This window comes from Melospiza melodia, chromosome 1 (genome assembly GCF_035770615.1).
Source record: "Melospiza melodia melodia isolate bMelMel2 chromosome 1, bMelMel2.pri, whole genome shotgun sequence".
NCBI classification, from domain to species: Eukaryota; Metazoa; Chordata; class Aves; order Passeriformes; family Passerellidae; genus Melospiza; species Melospiza melodia.
The window spans coordinates 44,577,332-44,598,899 of record NC_086194.1 but is presented as its reverse complement, the minus strand read 5'-3'; the positions used below and the strand labels follow the sequence as shown (position 1 = coordinate 44,598,899).

Sequence of the window (21,568 nt, the reverse complement as noted above, 5' to 3'; positions counted from 1 at the left end):
TGCAGGGGCAGTGGTGAGTCTTTGGCGAGACAGGATAAATCAGAAATCCCTGTCTTCCACTGGTGCCTAATCCTGGCTCAACGGGTTGATGGCTGGAGTTTGTTTCACTTGTTTTTTAAGTTGGAGAATTGCAAGGCTGCTTAAAGTCAGGTCACCATTTCCAGGTTGTGTGAAGACTGGGAACAGCACAGCGTCTCTCAGCTTTGCAAATACTTTTGGCTAGTTTAGATATTCTGCCTTTAGATTACCAAACAAACTGTGCTGGTTAAATGGGAAGCATCCTTCAGTATTTCTTACACAGTATTTTCAATGTAGTTGCTCTGTGTCTAATTAGAAAACCTCCCTTGCAAAAGTAACGCCATGTACAGAAAACAAATGTAATAATATGGGGTCTTTTTTCAAAGATCTGAATTTAGCTTTCTGTAACCTTGTTCCCTCTGTCCATCTCCCTCTTTAAATAAAAACACGGGTCCTTGTGGGATTGCTTTTGGTCTTGGCAATACCCCTAGGGAATTTTTACTCTCCTATCAAACAGCGGTTTCTAGGAGGCTGTTTAGCAATTGATCATGAGGATCACAGGTATCACATTGCATAGCATTTATCCCATGGTGAAAAGATCTATTCCCAAGGTGCCCATCCATGTCCACAGACAGCCTTGTCATCCTGCCTGCCCCATCACCTTATGAGAAAGTCCTGCGTTGCTCTCTGATGCTGAGCAGAGGAACAAATACCCACGAGAGTCCCTGTAACATTACAATCTTCCAGTTTCTGGAAGCCTGTACTCCACATTCAGGTTTGTGCCTTGGCACAGCAGAAGTGCATGTGTGGGATGGGGAGAAAGGAGGAGCATTGAGGCCTCTGTGGCTCCCTGAGCCAAGTCTGGATCTGACTCCAGCCATCACTTAGTAAAGCTGTCATGTTGCTCTGACCAACAGCAGCCCCTGGGACACTATCAGCAAGTGGGCACAGCTGGACCAGATGTGCCACTGCTGTAAGTCTCTTTTCTAGCACCAGCTGTGGCTCATCTTGAACAAGGCATATGGTTAATGATGCTACACTAACCCTGTCCTGCTGAAACTTCCCTTTCATGCAGCCAAGCATGAAACCTGAGCAGCCAGTGGCAGGGAGCAGCCAGGGGCTGAACTGCCCCTCACAGTCTACTCCTGATCAAGTGAGGAGTGAAAGCAGAACATTGTCCAGCAGGACTGGTGGCCAGAGGTGGGGAGAAGGAGGACAAGGCTTAAAAGGACAGAAGCCATTTCACTTGCTGAATGCTATAAAAAAGCAATTTGAGAAGCAAAACTGAGAATTGGTCTCACAGTAACAGTTCTGGGTTACTCAAAGAGAGAGCATCAATCTGGGCCAAATCATTCCATGTTCCGTATTAATCTTGCCTTGCAGCAACCTATTTTTAATCCATCATTTAAGCTATGTTCACCCTTCCCTATTCCCCTAACACTGTTAGAGTCTGCAATCTAGCACTTAACAGGGTAGGAAAGAATTGCCATTTTGCTCCAAAATGCTGTGTTTTCCTTCCTAAGGGGGAAAAGAAAGTCTCAGAGAGGAGAAGAGGGTATGAGGAAACTTGATTCAGTGGCACCAGCAGTCTAAACACACAAGATAAATAAAACAGTGGGGAAATGGAAATGTGGTCAAAGTCACAGCATTCAATTGGTGGTAGTCCCTTGTCACCAGATTGCAAGATTTTTGATAAATTGAAAGGAATTTTCTGTTCCTCTGAATGCAGCACTCTACACAACTTCTTTTGAGGCTGTTTGATCTTCAGGAAATAATTCTAGTTTTATTGGGCTGAAGTGTAGCAGCTGTAAGTCCAATGTATAGTGTGGTTAAAACACTTATGCAGGAAAAAAGAGCCATTCTTGTCCTTGCTCATATAAAAGAGTTTTGGAGCTCAGACTGGAAGTGGGACAGCAAAGGGCTCACCCCAGCTGGTGCTCAGGCAGTACTGGAGTCACAGAAAGGATACAGTCCACTTGACAGATGTTTTGCTTAGAAATACCTTTATTTTATAAAGCCACAGTTTGTTCTGTAAAGTTTTACCACACTTATAAAAAAGGGGCTGACAATTCTGAGGGACAAAAGAAAAGCTGAAAACATTTCTTGCAGTTCATGGTTACACAAAGGTTATATTTATAATATATATATATTTATTTATAATTTGGAGACGGTAGAGATGAAACTGCAGGCTGGGGGCAGCTGTGGGGTCATATTTCAGAGACTTGCTCGTGTCCCACGAAGAGCGTTTCCTGGCAGAAGGGGTTCACCAGGACCATCCCGCTGTCCCGGTAGTCGCCGTTGGCCGGGGAGCGCGGCTCCGACAGGTGGTCCTGGGGAAAAACAAAGAGGCAGAATGAGCACTTCATGCCCTTCAGCCTCCACGGGCACTCAGGGCATTCCTCCCAGTCCCCCAAAGGTGCCTGAATGGTGTGGGCTGTGACTCTGCAGAGCCGGGTTTGGTGAGCTGGGTTTTCCCTTTGTCAGGCAGGAGGAGCTGTGAGTGAAAGGTTCAGAGTCTGCTGATTCTTTCTCAGCCTGGAGACCCAGAGGTCAGCTGCACCAAACTTCCAATCCTTTTGGAACTTTCACATTTTTTTTTTTTTTTTTTTTTCACTTTATTGACTCATTGCAAGTGTTTCCTGTCTCTCAGCTGGGCTTGACTCCTCAAAGATGCATTTTCAACTTCTTTTTAAGGTTAGAAAGCCACACATAGGGGTCCAAGCCACTCAATCATTCCCCAGTTCAGTCATATTCTGATCAGGTTTAAATGACTCAGCTTTTGAAGACCACCCTGTATGTGAACAGGCCTGACACTGGATTCTGGGTAAGCCAGACTAGGTCCTGCCTTAGCTTGAGCAACATGATTGCCAGCAAGGTGAGGTTAATGAAGTGACTGTGATTGTCTAATCACATCTCAGAGGCTCCTTTCTAATTTTTTTTTTTTAATTTAGTCACATGAGTTAATCTGAAAATCTGAATCTGAAAATCATTTTAGCATAAACTCAGACTCTCCACTGTTTCTAGGTTTTAATTATCTTTGAAATGAACTGAATTATTCTCTGTCTCTGAGGCCAGGGAATAGATTTCTGTCAGTAGGATCACCTGCTCATGCGTGAATAAGCCCACCAAACCAGTCAGACCCCTTAAGTAAAGGCTGATGAGTGCACACCACACCACCACACTCCCCCACATGCTGATGTTCTGATTACTTTTGTAGTGGGAACACTCATTCCCTGGACTGGTATTTGAGAAGTTGCAGGGAGCTCCTGAGACATAAATGTAAAAAATTTCTTTGTTTTACTAACTCCCACCAGCCTCATTTTTTTTTAATGCTGTGACTGACTGTCAGTAATGGGGCAGCACAAAGGGCTCTCCTTAAGCCACCATGGCATGGCTTGACATTGGCTGTAGGCTCACAAGGAAGAGAAACCCAGGAACAAATTCACCAAGAGGTGGTTAACGCCCATCACCAGACAGCAATTTGGAACACATCTGCAGTGGCTTGGAAGAGGATGGCAATCCAGTTTTGCTGAGATGCTTATCCCATCATAATACATGTGTAGGAGGGAGTCCTTCCCTAATAGCTCCTCCCCTGAACATGTGTAGGGATTTCAAGGTTTATTCATTTGACTTCCTCTCCCCTCCTCCCAGCATGGCTTCAGTTCCAGTTTTCAGACACCAGCTCTGCAAGTGAGGTACCTCTGAAGTCTCCAGTGACTGGATCTCTCTTGGTAACTCTACAGCATGCCTGTTGAAGTAGTCCATGGTAATAGCATTATTCCAATAGCTCAGGTTGTTCTCTGGGTTAGATGTCTTCTTCTTCCTTCTCATGCAACAGACTGTCAGCAGAACTGCTGTTAATAGAAACATGCCAAAAATCTGGTTATTTCCTTGCAATAAGGACTCATCAGTACCATGGATTTGTACTTTATGTTACCTAAGGAGAGGGCTGGTGACCTGCATTCATATGCTTCAGTCTCAGCCAGCCCCAGCTCTCTGCTAGCAAACCCTACACAATTATGTCAGAATCTGGGCCAAGCAGATGAGGCTTTGGGCTTGGCAGAATATGAAGTTTTTGCTTTCTTATTGATGTGAGTGTATAATCTCCAAGATGTGCCTGCCTGATTAATGAAAGCTTTGTTGTTGTAACTGATGGCAATTCAATACCCAAGAAGGGATTTATAGACCCTGTAAGAGAGAGGGAACTCCTCAGGGGCTAAGATGCTTCTGTGGGGATCTTTTCTGCATCTGGTGTGTTCAGGGGCTGCAGAGATGAGCACATTAGCAAGTGGGCAGTGAGAGATACCTGTCCTATTTCAAACGGCAAATTCATAAATGCCACAGCTGTGTGGCTTCAACACCAAAAGCCTCTGTCCTGAAGTGCCACTGATCCCTGCCTCTGTTGCCTGCCATTTGTAACTTGGGTTTTGGTTTGTGACCATGTTTGAACACATCAGCGACCAGCCAGAGGAACAGATGGGCTCCTGAGTAGGATGAGAGAGGGGTAAGGGTGTGGAGATCCCTGTGGCACCAGTCTCACACACCTTACCCTTCCAGGATAGTGTTCATGCCAGAGCTGGGGTTTTCCTGCTGTCTCCATCAGCTGTGGGATGTGGAATCTACTGATAAGGGTAACCTGTTCCCCCATGTTTGCCTGGGCATTGGGTGATGTCTGAGAGTGTTATTTTTTTCCTCGCCTTCAGAACTCACTTAAGCTTTTACAATCTGAAATATCCAAACTTAAAGTAGAGCAGCTAGGCAAGACAAAGTGACCGGCAAGTGAAACTCCTCATGTTCAGGAGTCTGTCTGGTCCCAGGGCCACAGGATCCCCAGGCTCCAGAAATGGCCAGGTAATTCTCTCCCAGCAGGGAGCTGAACACAAAGCTGGCTGAATGTTATTTTCTGGAATTGCTTTCAGTTTATTCATCTCTGTTTCCATTCAGATGGGTAATCTTGGCTACTTTAGAGATACAAGCAAACCCAGAGCAGGAGACTTACTGCTCCCACTGGCCCTGGCTCAGGCAGGAGCTGGGGTGTGTGCAAGGGTTTGCTCAGAGCTGTGATGTGTGAGCTCTGTCTGCTCCCCTTACACCTGTGGAATTCATGTACATGTACACGTACTTGCTTTGGTTTGTACCTGTGAAATAGGAAATGCCCTGCTGTAAATTCCCTCTATCATTTCTAAATCCCTCATGGTAAAGGAGAAGAGAGAAAATATTATTGAAGCAGAAAAATATATTATTTCCTCAGCTACAGGTATAATTATGTATTAGAATGATAACTCAGAGGAAAGAAAAGACTGCAGAGAGATCATTGCTGCTATGTATGTTTTGCAGCTACCCATGTGCCATGGATCTCATTCCTTATCCCATCTACCACAGAAAAATGGCAACACAAAAGTGCAAGGCTAGAGCTCTATTAAAAAAAAAAAAAAAAAAAAGAGAATAAACTACTAAGAATAATAATTAAAATTTTTTTAAAAATCAATGTCTTTCTGTTCAGGCAGTTCTGTCACTAACAACTTCATTTGCTGACAACCCAATAGTCTGAATCCTGCTGCTGCACCTCATGGTGGGGGTGCAGAACCCCCTCAGAACTGCTCTCCCTGCCTGGGGAAATGCCTGTCCTCCTGAAGGGCTGCACCTTTTATCCCTACTTTGGCTGCTGCCCTCTCCGTGTCCCAGCCCAGCCTGCAGGCTTGGGCAGATTAGAAAGTGATGCAGGACTTGCATTTAGTCCTCACCACTGCTGGTGAGAGCAAACAGCCCTTGGAGCTTTTCAGTACCCAGCAACAAGAGATCCATCCCTAAGGCACAGAGCATTTCTGAAGGTGCCTGAGGATGTGAGAGCTCCAGTAAAGTCAACTCTGTGCAAATATTTTTTTGAAAGCCTGAGGTTTTACAGCTTATAAAATATTGTGGTTGCTGACAGAGAAGTATCAGATTTGGGGTTTAGGGGCTGGAAAGCCAGTGACACTGAGTTGAGAGAGATCCCAGCTTCTTCCAGCAGGAAATGGCCTTGCCATGTGTAGATACATACAGCAATAATTCTCCCTCTCTTAATTACACTCTTGGCCTCCAACTGTGGTGCACACACAAGAAAATGGATGGAAGAGCATGGAAAATGGGTTCCTGAGCTTCCACAAATATGTATTTCAGCAGAAGGATGTCTACCTAAGCTGCCTCAATTCAAAGCAGAAGAGATCTCATTTAAGAGGGTGAGTGAGGACAGCAGGGCTGGAATGGGGCTGGTCCCTCTTCATCTTATATTGATTGCCCTTTTCACAGAATCATGGAATCATTTAGATGGGAAAAGACTTTAAGGAATGTTGAGTTCAACCATTAACTTAATGGTTTTATTAGAGCCAGATCCAGCCCTAAAGGACAGCATTAAGTGCCACATCTACCACATAACATGCCATATTTGTGGTACATTTTAGTGAAATTAATGCAGCCAACATAAGACCTCCCACCTCCAGAACACTAGGATCAGGGTACAGCTTTTATATTCCTAGACATCCTTTTGTTCCCATAATTAGAATTACATTTATTACAGAAAAACTCTTCCAGACAGACAACTCTGATGTCCAGGGAGGCCATATCAGGTGGATGAAATACACAGAGGGCAGAGATGGTTTGGAAGGCACAAATGGCAGTATCGACAACAACAGAGCTGAAGAGAGAATTAGTAGCTGCACCACCCTGCTCATCTATCCTGGTATATTGTGTGGTTAACTCTTCCCTGGTTTTCAGGCAATCCTCTGGTTGCTTTCTGTGAGTCAGAAAATCTCAGCTAACTTCCCTTTGCCTGCTCAGTGTTCAAGTCGACAGCGAGTGCCATGAGGAGGACATGTGAGTGTTGTCCCTGTGTCAGCCTGAAGTCCCTTGTACAGAGACTGTGACAATGTTAGGAAAAATCAGGGGTCTCTGGAGGTTCAGAGATTCTGGAAGCATTTCTAACCCATGTCTTTTCACATGTTAAGGGGCTGAGCTGCTGAGGAGTTCCAGCTCTGACATTGGACATTCTTTGGCATAGGGCAAGTTACATCTGCATTATCTGTCCCCCCACCTATGACATAAAACATCCCACAAATGGGAGAAACAAGATTCTCACAGATTTACAAGTTTCTAGGCTGGTGGGAAGATGTCCATCACCTACTGTCACCCATCTAGCACCTGCACACCAGGAGACTTTCACCTGTTACCTTTAATATAATCTGTATTTAACACATCTCACAGGAAAATACTCAGCTTTATTTAAGGATACAGAGTGACCAGATGTCCATCCCATTCCCACAAATTTTGTTTCAATGTTTAATTTCCATTGTGGGGACATGGTTACACTACTCTTGTATAAGTACTTTCACCTTCAACCATCATTTCCTCCATGTTCTTTTGCCTTTTTTATTGAAAACTTCCTCTGTGCTGTCAGAAATCTCTCCTATATATGTAAGCTTCAGCCTCTTTTTGTGCTACATCATGGCACAAGTGGAACTTGTTGCATTTCTCCACTCCTGAGTAATTCCATGTCTCTTTTCTAATCTCTAGTGTTTTTTTTTCAAATATAACCCAATATGATTATATACCACATCCAATCCAGCATCATTAATGCAGTGTAACAAGATCATACCAATTCCCTATAGTTTTCTGACAGTCTTTCCCTTCAACACACTAAAATATTTTACCAATCTTACACAGCTGCATGCTCTCTTCCTCCACTTTCCAGCCCCCACACAAAACACAGTGTTAACAGACCTGAAATTGTAAGCACTTAAAAGTCATGTAATATTCAGGGTGAAGGATCTTCATTTACTTCTTCCTATGCCTGCAGATCACAACATAAACTGAGTTTAAAGAACACTTCCCTCCATGACTAAAAATGCTTTTTCCTTATTTTGTTCTATTTCCCTGGTTTCCTATATGTAGCAGCACATACTTGGCTGTGATAAAGGTATCAGGATGGATTTGGTTATTGACTACATCTGGAGACAGGAGTCACTCCAGCTCAGCCTGAGTTCACACCTGGGGATCAGGCTCAGGGCTTGGGATCTCTGTTGCTTCAGACTGGAAAGCAAGCATAGGTTTTGTGATGGAGAAGGTGAGTGAGGTAATTTTGGAAAGCATTCCAGTGCATGAAATGTGAGCTAAGTGAGGTTAGGCCCAAGGCAATTCTTCACATATTCTCTGAGTTCTGCTGATGCCCGTGCTGAGAGGCTCAGCCTTCCTCTCATGTTCTCCTGTGTCAGCAGAACTGACTGGATAAATTGACTCCTGTACATCTGATTTGCAAGTTCCTCTTCTCCCACATTTTATTGTGTCACTCTGTAGTTCCAGTGACGCAAGAACCAGGAGCCCAAGGACTGGAACAGTGAGTTTTAAAATGAGCTCATATTGTTCTTGTTCTGCATTGCAGAGAGAGGCACCTACACAAGTACAACAGAACGTGCACAAAAATGTTCAAGGCTGCCTGAAGGACACTGCAAACCCAGCTCAAACTGTGACATGAAGAAAATAATGACATCATTGTTGTATATGATTTTGCTTTTCTGGGAAAGGGAATGATACAGAATCCTTCGTTTTTGCAGCCCTCCCATGGCATTAGCAACATTACTGTCATTATTTATACCATGAAACTGAGCTGCCAAAAGGTGAAATGATTTCCCTAAGTTCATGCAGCAGACATGGCTTGTACATTCCTACTCAAAGCATCATTCTTCTAGCTAGCAGTTTCAGGGATTTCAGTGGGACTCAGAAATCTGTGCATCTGTAAAGAAGCATTAATTGTGAGGGTGGGAGGCTAAATCCCAGGTCTTTTTTAAGCAGGGGAGTTCTTGAGGCATAGATCTCTAGGCTTGTGTTCCAGCCCCTCAGCTGTGCCACCAGCACTGGCTGTAGGACCTGCCAGTCCCCATGGGGCTCAGATGTCAGGGCACAGTGCTGCTGAACAAACACTCTGCTGCTTCCTGCCCTTTGGTGCAAATCCCCACAGCGGGGATGGGCCAGCAAGGAAACCCCAGCAGAGTCTGTCCTCTGTGAGGAGAAGCGCTGCACCCCAAGCACTTCCTCCAGTGAGGATGAGGAGCCAAAGGCTCCTGTGGTTGCTCTCTAGCAAGTCACTTCCCCTGCTATAGAAGCTCAAATGCCCAGAGGTTTCCATGCAACAGGTGCCTGTCACTAGAAGTGTGACAGCAAGCAGTGTGTAGGGATCAGAGAGGGACAGAGACATCTTTGCAGTATTGCGATATGTTTTCCCTTCCAAGGACTTTTGGGTAGCACAAGCTGTGCCCAGAAGCCCTCCAAAGAAAGCTTTTCCAGCCTCCTTGTAACTCCTCACACAGAGGAGAGATTATATGGAAAGACACAAGGGCTCCTGGCAGAGGAGAGATGGTCTGGTCACTGCACATCTCTTCAAAGGCTCTGGGGAAACAGGAGGTCAGCGAGCTGGCTCGGCTCCGGGCACCCCTCATTAGCAGGACAAGGGAGCTGAGTTAATTGGATTCCTGCAGCTCTGCAGCCTCATGCACAGGCTCTGGGTTGCCTCTCCTCACCTCTTTCCCTGTTTTTCCAGGGTGTGTGGCTAACTACCCTGCCTTGAGGCTGTCTCTCTGCCTGGTGCTGAAGGTGCCAGCCTGAGCGCAGAGCCACCAGCCCACAGCTGTAAGGGGTCCTCAGTGACTTCCCCTGTGGTTTGATCCCTCCTAAGGCAGCTCAGCTATTTCACAGCACAGGACTGTGCCTCTATAGCCTTTCAGCATCCCAAGGCAGGAGCACGACAATAGTTTTTTCTCAATCCGTGCCTACAACAACCGAGAGAGACTCTCTTGCAAAACTTCTTCGCTGTTTGAAGATGAAATGAGCCCCTAATATCCGTTCTTCATGCTTCTCCCGGCGTCAGCCCGCTGCATGCCAGAGGAGAGGAGCGTGTGCCAGCGGGGGCCGGTGTCCCCGCCTGTGCCGGGAGGTGGCGACAGTCCCCTTCGCACCGCGGACACACCACAGCGTCCCTCCGGTGCGCGGCACGCTTTAGACCGCCAAACATCGGGATGGAATCGATCTCCTTGATCTAAAGCCAGATCACCCCCAAAAATACCATTTAAATGCCTGTCTGCCGTTCGTTTCAGCTCTGAAATAGATCAGAGGATCCCCGGATTTTTAAAGGGGAGTCCCAATGAAAGCCATCCTCAGGAATCTGGTCTTGAGAGCAGGACTTAAATATCTGAATTATTTAAACACTCAGTTGTATTAGTGCTGATACAGATAACTTTCAAAACAGCATTTAACTTTTTTTTTTTTAAATGTAGCTTATGAATACAAGAACCAGAATAGGCAGTCACATGAACACATGGCACAAATGAAAAGAAGAAAAGTGCTGACACCTCTGTTTAATGAACAGTGGGTTAGCACTCCTGCTATCAGTCTTCTCATTATTACTATTGTTACTGTTACTGTTATTATTATTCACCTCATATATGGCACTCTGCATGCACAGACCAGTTTACCCACTGGCTATACTTCCCATGCTTGTGTTGTATGGTTTTACACTTCTTATTTTGTGTTTAGATGCTTTCTATCCAGCTCAGCTTTCTTTCTGGATATTGGCTCAAAATGTAATTCTTGGAAATTTTTATTTGATCCTTTAATTATTAGTTATTTAGTTTAGTTCCTTTATTTGATCCTTGATGGACAGACAAGGCATAGTTCATCAAATCATCAAATACTGCTGCTTCCAACTACATGATTGCTAAGTGCCAGTTTCTCCTCCCCATCTTGCCCAGAAATACACGTGCAAATTCTGCTTTGGTTTCTCTTTGATTGCCCATCTTTTAGCCTTTAAGCTTTGTTCTCACTTGTGGTTTTAACCACGTTGGCAATAGCAGAATTGATGGTCCGAGAGGTGTGACTCTAACAAATATGCTGACCCAATCCAATAATTTGCAGCTGCTGAAAGGATTAGTATGGTCCCCTCTCCAGGTCTGCACTCCTGCAGCCTCATCCTTTCTGGGTCTCATGCCCATCTAACTCTGTGGGGAGCTGATTCAGTTCACTGGGTGAACAGAAAGTACCAATGAGCAAAGTGAAATTTTTTTGCCACTTTAACAATCTGAAAGTGTCTTGGGGAGGTGAAAAGTCAGGCAGAAAGAAGAGGGGCAGGATCAGGTGCCTGCATATCAGAAAGAGCAGGAGAGAGCAGCACTGTCCTGTTTGGCTGGAGTAAGCTGTGTGTGAGACTGGCTCAGGCAGCTCATCTAGCCTTGTCCTCAGTGCAGCTCATAGCTGTAAATTACAGCATTAATACTCAGTGTTGTTGGCTACTACCCCTTTATGTTGCCTCAGGCAGCAAAGGCTGGGAAAAGTTTGGTTTTGTTTCACTGCAGCTCAGAATAATCACACCCCATGACAGTGAGACTACAGAGAATATGCTGTCCCACCAAGCTGATACAACCCAGCTAGGCACAGGACATCCTGGCAAGCACTCACAAGCTTGATCATAATTTCCCATGGGTTTTTTGTAATTGAATCAAACAACAGGACCCTGAGCCAGGTCTGGAAACCCAACCTGCCCTGGTCCTGCAGGTGGCTGACTCCAGGTGTCTGAAGGCCAAGGTTTCTTTCTCTTCCCTTGGCAACTGTAAATTGGAATTAAAATTGAGGAAACCGGCACTTTGGTTATCAGATTTTAAAATCTGATAATTCATGCACTACCTGCAATGAAATATTTTATTGCACTGGAAAACGGGTGTTTCCTGAATTATTAGTCATTACAGATGTTATTAATCCTTTAGCAGTGGGCTTTCTAGCTCCAATTTCAGGGCAGCAAGTACTAGTTCCTATATAAAAGCATTGCTGTCTAAAAGAATCACTGTCTTTGATCAAGTTTTTGGTCACTGTCCTAAACACTTTGGAGTAAAGCTGCCTTATATTCCAGAGTTGTTCAGGCTAGTGTTACACCCTCAAGTGGAGAGTTACCCCATAAGATTTTTAATAGCAATAGAGTGAGGATGCTTTGACTGTAACTTTTGAGTCCTGCATTTTGAAGTTGAACACTTTGGTCAGTGAATGTGATGCCTGTACATCTCATCCACTCCAAGCTGACCTGCCTCTGTTAGGTCAGCTAGTCCTTGAATCATGGGCCAAAATCTGAATATTAAGGAAAGAGAAAGCGAAATAAAGTGGCAATTAACTTACAACATGAGGATATAGGGACGCTGATTGCCAGAATGATCCAGGCAATGTCCATCTTGCTGAGACAGATGGTTGCTCTGTGCTGGGGTTTGTCCCCCTCGGTGACATGGGAGATGTTTCCTTGCACACCTGGTTTCCAGGTCCCGGCAGGAACCAGTCTGTTCAGGAAGTTCCCGGTGGCGGTGGAGCCAGCTGTGGAGGTGGCGCTGGACAACCTGGTGGCAGGCACTGAGGAGAGAGCACTGCCTGGTGACGTGGCATTGGTCACCGCGCCGTGCTGCGTCGGAGTCAGTCCCTCGGCGTCTCCCGCTGCCGAGGACGAGATGCTGACGTCAAAACTGGTCTGAACTGAGTGACCAGCTGCTGCTGTAGCAGATCCAGAGCCAGCAAACACAGGGACATTTGTACTGAGATTCAAGGTTACCCAAGAGTTGTTTTTGCTCAGCATATCCCACATGCCATAGCGGGTGGGTTTAAAAGGCACCGACACTGCTTCAGGATCAGTTGATGGTCCAGCAGTTGTGGTGGCAAAATCTGCCTCCTGCACTGCTACCTCGGTCCCATCCCCTCGCTCTGCTTCCCTAAGGCTTCCCGAGGAGTTGCGGTGGGGAGAAGGGTCTGAGTGTGTAGTTCTTGCCAGCCCCATTCCATTTGGATCGCTGGATGCTGTGGTCTGGGACTGAAACGGGTGATCTGTGAAAGGGCTCCTCAGGGTAGGGAAGGGAGAGTGCAGGGTTGTCTTTAGGTAAGGCTCTGTCGACTCTGAGAAGTTGCCTTTGAAAACCTGGAATATTTTCCCCTTGGGGCGAGACTGTCCTGAGTACAAAGCACTCTGGTTGTACAAATGGTAAGTTTCCTTCTCGCCGATGCGAGGGCCACTCTCTTGCTCCTGCCCGGTGGAAGGGCCTTTCTCCACCAGGCTGATGGGGTGGGACATGGCTTCAGCAGACATGGGAAGGGGCTCTGCCGTGGAGTGGTCTTTGTGGTGAGGTGTTGTTCCCATGGCTGTGACAGTTGTAGTGTTCATCGGGAAGCCCTGAGAGGAGGAGACAGTGGGAGACAGTACCTGAACAGAAAACACCAGCTCTTCTGTCAGTGCCAAGATCAGTAGAACACCTGAGGAAAAAACACAAAAAGAAGGTGAGATACCGGGGAGGAAGGGATTGATGGGGACAGCATGTCTTGTGTGTCTGGCAGGAAGGAATACCTTCCATGTTCTGCAGAAGGACAGAAGAGTTAACATCCAACTTTGTCTGCTTCTCTGCGAAAGTAGGAAGAGAAAGAAATCTGCAGGAGCTGTGGTAACCCCATGGTCATAAGAGTGATGAGCAAGATTACAGGGAATTTCTGTTGCAAGAAAAGAGAGGACCTTGCAGTATTGACTCATGTGAATCTTTAAAATGCCATAGGCAGATGACTTCCCTGGAGAAGCTAAAAAGCATCCTACATTTCAGGGGCAGAAAGAACAGACGTCCTCATTTTCATTGCGGCCAGGAGGTGTCCAGATGAATGTCCATATCATTATGGGAAACCTTAGTCTGCTCACTCCTTTGGCCACAAAATCCTAAATTTGGCTGCCTCCAGTCTTGGCTGCCATTAAGCAATCTGTTTTTTGAAAGAGCAGATGCTTAGGCCTTGCTGAAAATTAGGTCAAGAAGGGATGTCTGATGAGAGGGCTACGTGGGTTATACATGCTGTGCTTTACTTAGCGACTTCGGAAAATCTAGTCACTCCAAATGTCAAAAATTAACAAGAAAACACAGCTATCCCAGCCATTTCAAAAAACATTGTGATTATTGTGATCTAACACAACTGCCCTTCACATCCACAACCAAAGTTTGGTTACAACGTGTTCTGTGCTCACACGTGGTGTGGGGTTGAATTGTGTGAATTTTGCCTCCCACCTCCCTCAGTGTTGCATATAATTTCACGAGGTGCCAGATCCACACTGCTGGGAACATCAATTCTTTCATTTGTTCCTAGTTCAGATAATGGAGGTGGGCAGCTGCAGTAGCATAAGCCTCCCCGGGATGCAGGGCTAATACGCCCTGAGTGAGCGTGACCTGCAGGGACCACATCAATCACATGTCACCATTTCCATATGTTGAAGCTGTCGAGTGTAATGTGGATCTCTGCCTACCAGGAAGCACATGGAATAAATCCATTTTGCACAGTCCACTGAGCATCATCAGATGGCACCATTAGCACTGTGCTAGGGTGGATTTCAACCAGCAGTGTCGAGGTGAAAAATGTTGTCATGGCCTTAACAAATCAGGGAGATGAGTTCGTCAAAACTGCAGGACTCCAAACTGGGTAATGATCAACTTCCAGCCAGGACTGTGGAATGCCTTCCTGCCCCCTGCTCTGCCCTTCCTAGTTGGCCAGCTTTCTCCATGAGCCTTGTTATGCCATTGAGTTCTACAGTCTTTGGGAATGTCTGTTATGGGCCAAAGGAAGACAGGGACTTGGGAAAATGAAAGAAGATCTCTGATTAGGTGTCTGCTGGCCTTGATTCTGTTTCATGTTGAGCAAATGCAAATGCGATGAAATGAGTTTATTCTGAATCCTAAATATCATTCACACCCATGCATGATCATTGCAACACATGCAGCAAAAACTCACCAAAGGTGCAGTATCTGTTCCTCTTACCCAGCTAAATGTTCTACTGTGATCACTACCCATCATTTCTGAACCAGAGAAGCACAGAGCTCTGCAATAAAAAAAAATCAGCTCATCTTGCCCCCAGCAGACTCCTGTTACTTGGAAGAGTATCCAGAAGATGAAAACACTGACTAAATAACATGGTGAGAGCCAATTACAAGTAGTACACTTTCCACTGCCTGATGCTAAAATTAGCTTTCTTTTTTTTTTTTTTTTTAATTTCTGGAATAAATATCTCTGCCAAATAAACCATCATCTGGGATACTGCTTCCCAGCTCCTAGCCAGCCACAGACAATATGTTCTTAGCAGAGCACCTATTCAAATTAAAACCCATGAATTCTCTACACTGAGATGCAACCAGGAGGGCAGATCGGGCTGTACCCGTGGAGCATCGCTCTTGGAAATAAAAGGCAGGAGTTATCTTCACATATTTGGCAGTGCTTATTCTGAGGTCAAGGTCAAAGCAGATATTCTACTGTCCATATGGCTAATATTTCATGCCAAGACAAGTTGCTGCCACAGAACAAATTCAAAGAGGAAAGGATGACGATTTATTTTGGATTTGGTGTGTGGAGATAATGGTGCAGGAAACTTTGAGCCTGCTGTTCTGAGCACACAAGATAAAGTACGTTGGCAGATATTATGAGATACTAGATTATAATGATTTTAATGACTATTAAAATTTTTGGATGTTCTTTGTGTGTTCTTTCTTCTCTCACACCTCACACACAAAAACCCCTTCACCATTGGATCAATGTTCATGTCCAGGATATTCCTGAAAGAATAAAGAACTTGTCAGCTCTTCTACATATCATGCCCTGGGGTTAGAAACCCTGATCTTTTGCTGAAAACCCACCTAACACCCATCTCCACATCTTGAAATACTGATAAATCTGAGACTTGCCCCTATAAACATTTATAGTCTCTCTGGGGCAGTCTGTTGTGGTAGCAGGTCACCACACATCAGCAAGGGAAACCAGATGCATTTAGCTCGTACCTTTAGGTGGCTTGTAAAGTATGAATAAATATTTATAGGAAATACTACATCAGTAATTTATCTGACAATAAACAATAACTCCCATGACATTTGGCCATCCCAGGTTGTGGCAGTCAGGTTTTACTCATCTGCCACTCTTGCTTTAAAAGCCTCTGCAGAGCCACTGTGGCCCTATAAGCTATAACTTTTTAGGACATTTTTTCTGTTGGTTGGATGGCCCACAGTAATTCCTTCAGTAACCACCAGAGCTAATCTGTGCCCCTAACTACTGGAAAAATATTCAGCTTAGCAGATAATTGTAAAAATAGCCAGTGCTGTATATTTAGAGAGGAACAGCTGATGATAAGGACTTCACAGTGGGTTTTGTTGGCCCTGCTAAGTAGAATTAATTTGCTGGAAAGCAAAAGTAAAGCTGGAAATGGTATTTTTAGATGCTCTGCATCATCACCCAAGCATGCTCTGTCTGGATTTGCAGTGACTTGATTGCCTAGAGCTCCCACTTACTTTTCTATCATTAAGGACAGGCAAAGTCTTACAAAGTGGGGTTCTTACTGAATTCCCTGATACTGGACAGCCCTTATTGGCAACTTTGGCTTAAGCCTGAGAAAATGATATTCTAAATTTCTGTACTCAGGCACAGGAGGCATTTGTCCCAGAAATGGACTTTTCCAGCACCTGTGACATTCTTTCCTTTTCGTCCCTCTGTCTGCGCTTCACAAATGCACCCGTACTACGTGAAGCACCATGGTGGGTACAATGCCAGCTGTCCCCTGGTTCCTCAGCTTACCTTCAATTCTACTACCAGTGAAAAGAAGCCTTCTGGCTGCTATCAAGTTCTCCTTGCCAAACTTTGATATTCCAGGTGAGATAGCAAATGTTCAAAGTGCAGTTCTTCAGTCTTTGCCTTCATTTTGGGTGCCTAAAGCTCTTGGAGCTGATTTTACTTAGAGCATGAGCCCTTTGGAGTAAGGACTGTAAGTCCTTATGATCTGCTGGCACAACAATAATACAGACTGATGCAAGCACATTATAGCAAATAATAATATTTTCAAAGGTCAGCTCACACCATTAACTTTTTTCATAAGGGGCTGTTTCTAAGGTACAGGAGCACAGGGTCAGAACAGACCAAACTGGTTTGTGTTTTAAATGCTATGTGTCAAATTCATGCTTTTGGAACCTTATTTTATGGCTACATTAAATCCATTCAACCCTAATAAGAAGGCTGATTGACCTGACATCTCTGTGGTGTGAACTGTGGTCTTGCCTCGTGCACAGTGCACCAGGAAGGGCATATTAGGTACAAAATGAATTAACTCAAGGATGAAACACAGCAGAGTGACAGCAGAAGGTACACAGAGGGTGTGGATGTGCATTTAGCCATAAAAACTTCCTGACAACACGGTGCAATGGTTCAAATCTCAACAGGATCTCCCTGCAGTGCTTCTCCCCACTGTACACTCCATGAGGAGCCTGGAAATGGTGTGTATAGTTGTGTATGTGAAGGAAATGAAGGAATTCCTTTACAGCAATGTTTTAAAAGATTATGGTTTATGTCTTCAATGAGTCTCAGAAAAGTCTGGGGTTAGGAGTACTTCACTTCCTAGACTATGAAATCCTCAGGGTTCTACCACTTGGAAACTTCCTTGTGACCCTTTATTTGCACACAAGCAACAGAACTGTGACCCTCCTTAACAGAAAAAATAAGCAATTCAGGCCTCAGCAGCTTATGTTCTTTGTTTTATCTCTGGGCTTTGGGAGGCTCCACGAGGAGCCAGTGTCCTGGCCCAGGACAGCATTGGAAGGTTTTTTCACTCAGGAGTTAACACTGCCTGGTGCTGCACGGGACCCTTCATGGGCCCTTTGAGAACAGCCTTTCTGGATGACATGGCAGAGCAGGCATGTGGCTGTCGAGTCAGCTCATGCGTTCAGCCTCCCTGGGGCACCCCCTTTCAACAGCACAAACTTATGTAACTCCTGTTCTAAAGCCTGTGGAAAGGCTCCCAATGACTTTAGCGAGCTTTGGATCGAGTCCTAATTGCCAGAGATACAGTGGAAACTTTTGAGCTGCACATTCACATTTTCTACAGCAAATGAAAATGCACAACGAGTTCAGTCTGGTGTTTGACCCCTTCTGGCCTCTGCTGCTACCTCGGACCTTGCAGCAAGACAAACAGAGCCAGCCTGAGCAGTACTTGGCAAACATTTTTGCTCTAGGAAGTCAGGAAGAGCTTTTTGTGCAGAGACCTACTGCTGGACTCATTATTTCAAACTGCCGTGGGCAAGGAAAGCAACGGGAGCTGTCCTACAAAGGAGCCATTATCTACAGACCCAGGGCTTTGGTGCACATGGCCACAGGGAGGGAGGCTGAAGCTTCTCTGTGCTCCTGTCCTGACTTAGTAACAGCGAGAGAAGATTGTGCAAAACCTCTTCAAACAACAACAACAAAAGCTTTTTTGCAACAAAAGCTTTCTTCTCGACATTAATAACTTCTCATGTATGCCTCAACAAGCCTAAAATGTTACAGGGAGCAAAATGAATCTTTAATAGGTGGAAACTGTGTACAAAGTGTGTATTATTACTTCTGTTACGGTCATTTCTTTGTGGTCTGTCTAAGCAATACGATTTGCACTCACAATAAAGCAGCCTTTGTACAAACAAAGAGTTAAGCAAATTTAATCTCTGTGATTGGTTGCAGAACTGAGGGAAAAAAAAAGTAGGTTACTCTGCATAGAAAATTTCTCTTCTCTGAAAGTCTATCTGTCATGCCAGAAATCCCAGATATTAACTTACAAGTTATTATCTGTTTTCCCTGGTATTAGATGAGTGATCAACCTGAAATTCAGCACACAAGCATTTGGTAAAACGCAGGGAATGAGACACACAGAGTAACAGCTCTATTTACAGTAACATTAAACAGCATCAGCAGAAGCTCTGGAAATCACATGTACAAACACAAATTAAGCAGCTTTTGCTGACACTCCCTGTGCAACAACAGTAACAGCAGTTATGGTTTTCATGTGGCAAGAAGTCACGGTCCTTTAAAGATACAAAAACATTGCAGACCACTATTACTGCTTTAAAATGCACTTACACCACAGACTCTGAGAGAGTGAGCCTGTGAATCAAAATTAATTTCTGGCCCTCCAGAGAGTTAAACAATAGGTGCTACAAAAAGAACAGTGTCGTGTAGTCACAGAGCAAGCAGTTCCCAATTCATTCTAACACTGCACTAGAGACTCACAGAGACTACAGGGATAGGTGCTTTAGAAATTATTTAGATCCCCTACTCAGCTAAATACATACAGATATTGGAGCTGTTCAAGCTTGTGAAAAGGCTTACTGACAATCAGGGCAACAGTAATTACTGAGAGGGGGGAAATAAAAAGAAAGAGCCTGACTCTAGCTGCCCGTTCAAGGTAAGCACTTACCTGAAAATATCATTTGGACTTGTCAGCAGACATCCTCACCTGCTCACATCACAAGGATTTGGAAGCTTCATCTCTCAGTGGAAAAAGGAAAAATACATCTCTCTAATGAGGCAGCTGCACGCAGGAGTTGCTGTTATTGTTGGAAGTGGTTTGAAGGAACGAGGACAGGGACAGCCCAGGCAGGCGTGTCTTGCAGGCTGTGCAGCGAGAGGGCTCACTCCTTTATGGAGCACCTCTGCAACTGCAAGGCAAGATCACTCACTGAGCCAGTCCCCCTCTCTGCCAGCACATCCAAGGGCTGCTTGGTATTCCAGCTTGGTTTCCCATCAACTCCAGATACAGTTTGTCTGACACGAGCCTATTCAGATGCCAGAGGATTGCTGGCAGTTCTTGTTTTCTGGGAACAAAACAGCAACAAGCAGCCCAGCTGCATGCCCTTGTGAGGCTGTTCAGTCCCTATTCCAAGGCAGAGTGCCCTCCCTCCAGAGCAGTGCTTAGCTTTTTGTGTGTGGATAGATTGTACAGATCTGCCTCCTGCTTCTGCACCTCCACCAGACTTTCCACTTATTCAATTATCTCTAATGATATTAATATTCCTGTCAGAGGAAAATACAGGGAATGAAATAGTGATCACTCTCTCTCCTTCTCCTTCCCTGGCATCAAAATGCTCTCTCTGTATTTTATTTCTTCACTCCTCAGTGGTGAATGGGCAATTCTTATAACCATAAAGAATTTCACAGATCCTGTGACTACTGAAGTCATAATCCTGCCTCCCTTCTTTCATTTTTTCTATTTTATTTATTTTTTTTTTTAGTCTCTCTCTGCTTCTTTGGCACAGCTGGCTGTCTGGAAAAACACACTGCCTGGAGAGCACAAAAAGTGTCCTGGGCAGCAAAATACCAATCCCTCAAAAGGCACAGGAAAATATTAAGAGAGCAACAAGTTGGGGGTTCTTGAGGGCTTTTGACTCAGAGTTCCTCTTGCACCCAAGGGTGCTGCAATAGCCCAAGCAGTTTGTTCCATGGGCTGCTCACAAAACAAACCCCTAATACTTTTCTAAAAAGAAAAGCCAGTTCTTTCTTCTCTCTTACCATACCAGGTGAGGACATCCTAATTTTTTCCAGGCCTTGGAAATAAGTATGTTGCCACCAGACTTCTTTCTTGATGCTGTGGCCAAATCTGTAAGAAGTGATGTTGTGACAGTAGATTTGAGATGTGGCAGCACTCGCAGCTATGGAGACTCTGACAGTGATGCCAGTGCTGATTTCTGGGGACAAAAGTCCCTATCAGGAGAGTAGGCAGGTGCCTATATCACAGGCATATTTCACCCACAGTTACATAAACTCTGTCTTCACAGGTCTGATAATTTCATGAATTATGTGGAAAAACAGAGTACAAATAATAATAATCTTAGGTTTTGCATTTCTGTGTTTTTGTGACCATGCTTCTTTTCTCCCTGCCTTTTGCAGTTCACTTTTCACCCTTACTGTTTCCAGTCTGAAGGTTTTTCTAAATAAAGATATTTAGTGCATTATAAAAAAGAAAAGGTCCTTAAAAATATCAGCTTGTTTAGCAGTTTCTAGAACTCGTGGCTGATTAAGAGCTTGCTGCTGAAACAATGATTTAGCACAAAGCTGCAGCTGGCGTAACAAGAGAACCATGCCACGTATTTTAACCTTTTCTGGGGGATTTGCCACATCTGTAAGTAGTAATTCACGACAGATTTCTTCCCTGACCGCTGTCATGGATGGAAACATACAGTCCAAAACTGCAAGGACTGTCGTTTGGAATTTCAGATGAAAACTCTTCATAAGGACAGAGGCTTGTGCATTCCCTTGTCCAAAAACACATGGAACAAACCAAAAATATTTTTAAAAGCACATGAGCATTCCTTGGTCTGAGAGATCCCCCCTCACACAAAGCTTGTCCAGCCCCAGCTTTGCAAATGCATCCCTTCCTCTCCAGCCTTGACTTGGCAGCAGTTTTTGTTGGCAGGATGCTGTTGCCAAGGGAGACAGAAAGGATGTGCAGCTGGCTTTTCTTTCACCTGCACTTAGTGCTGCTGATCCTATTTATGTTGCTGCAGAACCTTTGGCTTCTAAGAGACCTACCATCAATGTCACCGGACCTTTTGAAGAGTTTTGACAATGACACAAATAGCTGTGGCCTCTGATGAAAAGCTCAAAATAGGACCTTGCCGAAGAGAGGTAGCTGGTGTCACTGATGTTAACTCAAGCCAGGGTGTCTGTTTCCCAAGCACTGATAAGAAAGGGAATAGGA

The 21,568-nt window shown here is 44.8% G+C and overlaps 1 protein-coding gene across 6 annotated transcripts in view; it reads right to left on the bottom strand.

Moving 5' to 3' along the window:
* Positions 1-2,004: 2,004 nt before the first annotated feature.
* Positions 2,005-21,568, bottom strand: part of TMEM108 (transmembrane protein 108) — a 163,475-nt gene continuing 143,911 nt past the window's right edge. For 5 of the 6 annotated variants that reach the window (XM_063155912.1, XM_063155907.1, XM_063155901.1 and 2 more), the window contains 3 exons: positions 12,205-13,317; positions 3,718-3,872; positions 2,005-2,348 (listed from right to left, as the gene is read on the bottom strand). In XM_063155912.1, coding sequence (XP_063011982.1) covers positions 2,226-2,348; positions 3,718-3,872; positions 12,205-13,317 — 1,391 coding nt within the window. In that variant the 3' untranslated portion in view covers positions 2,005-2,225. Of the gene's footprint in view, positions 2,349-3,717; positions 3,873-12,204; positions 13,318-19,288; positions 19,577-21,568 lie in introns of those variants that run through there. The other variant, XM_063155916.1, reaches the window with a different exon arrangement.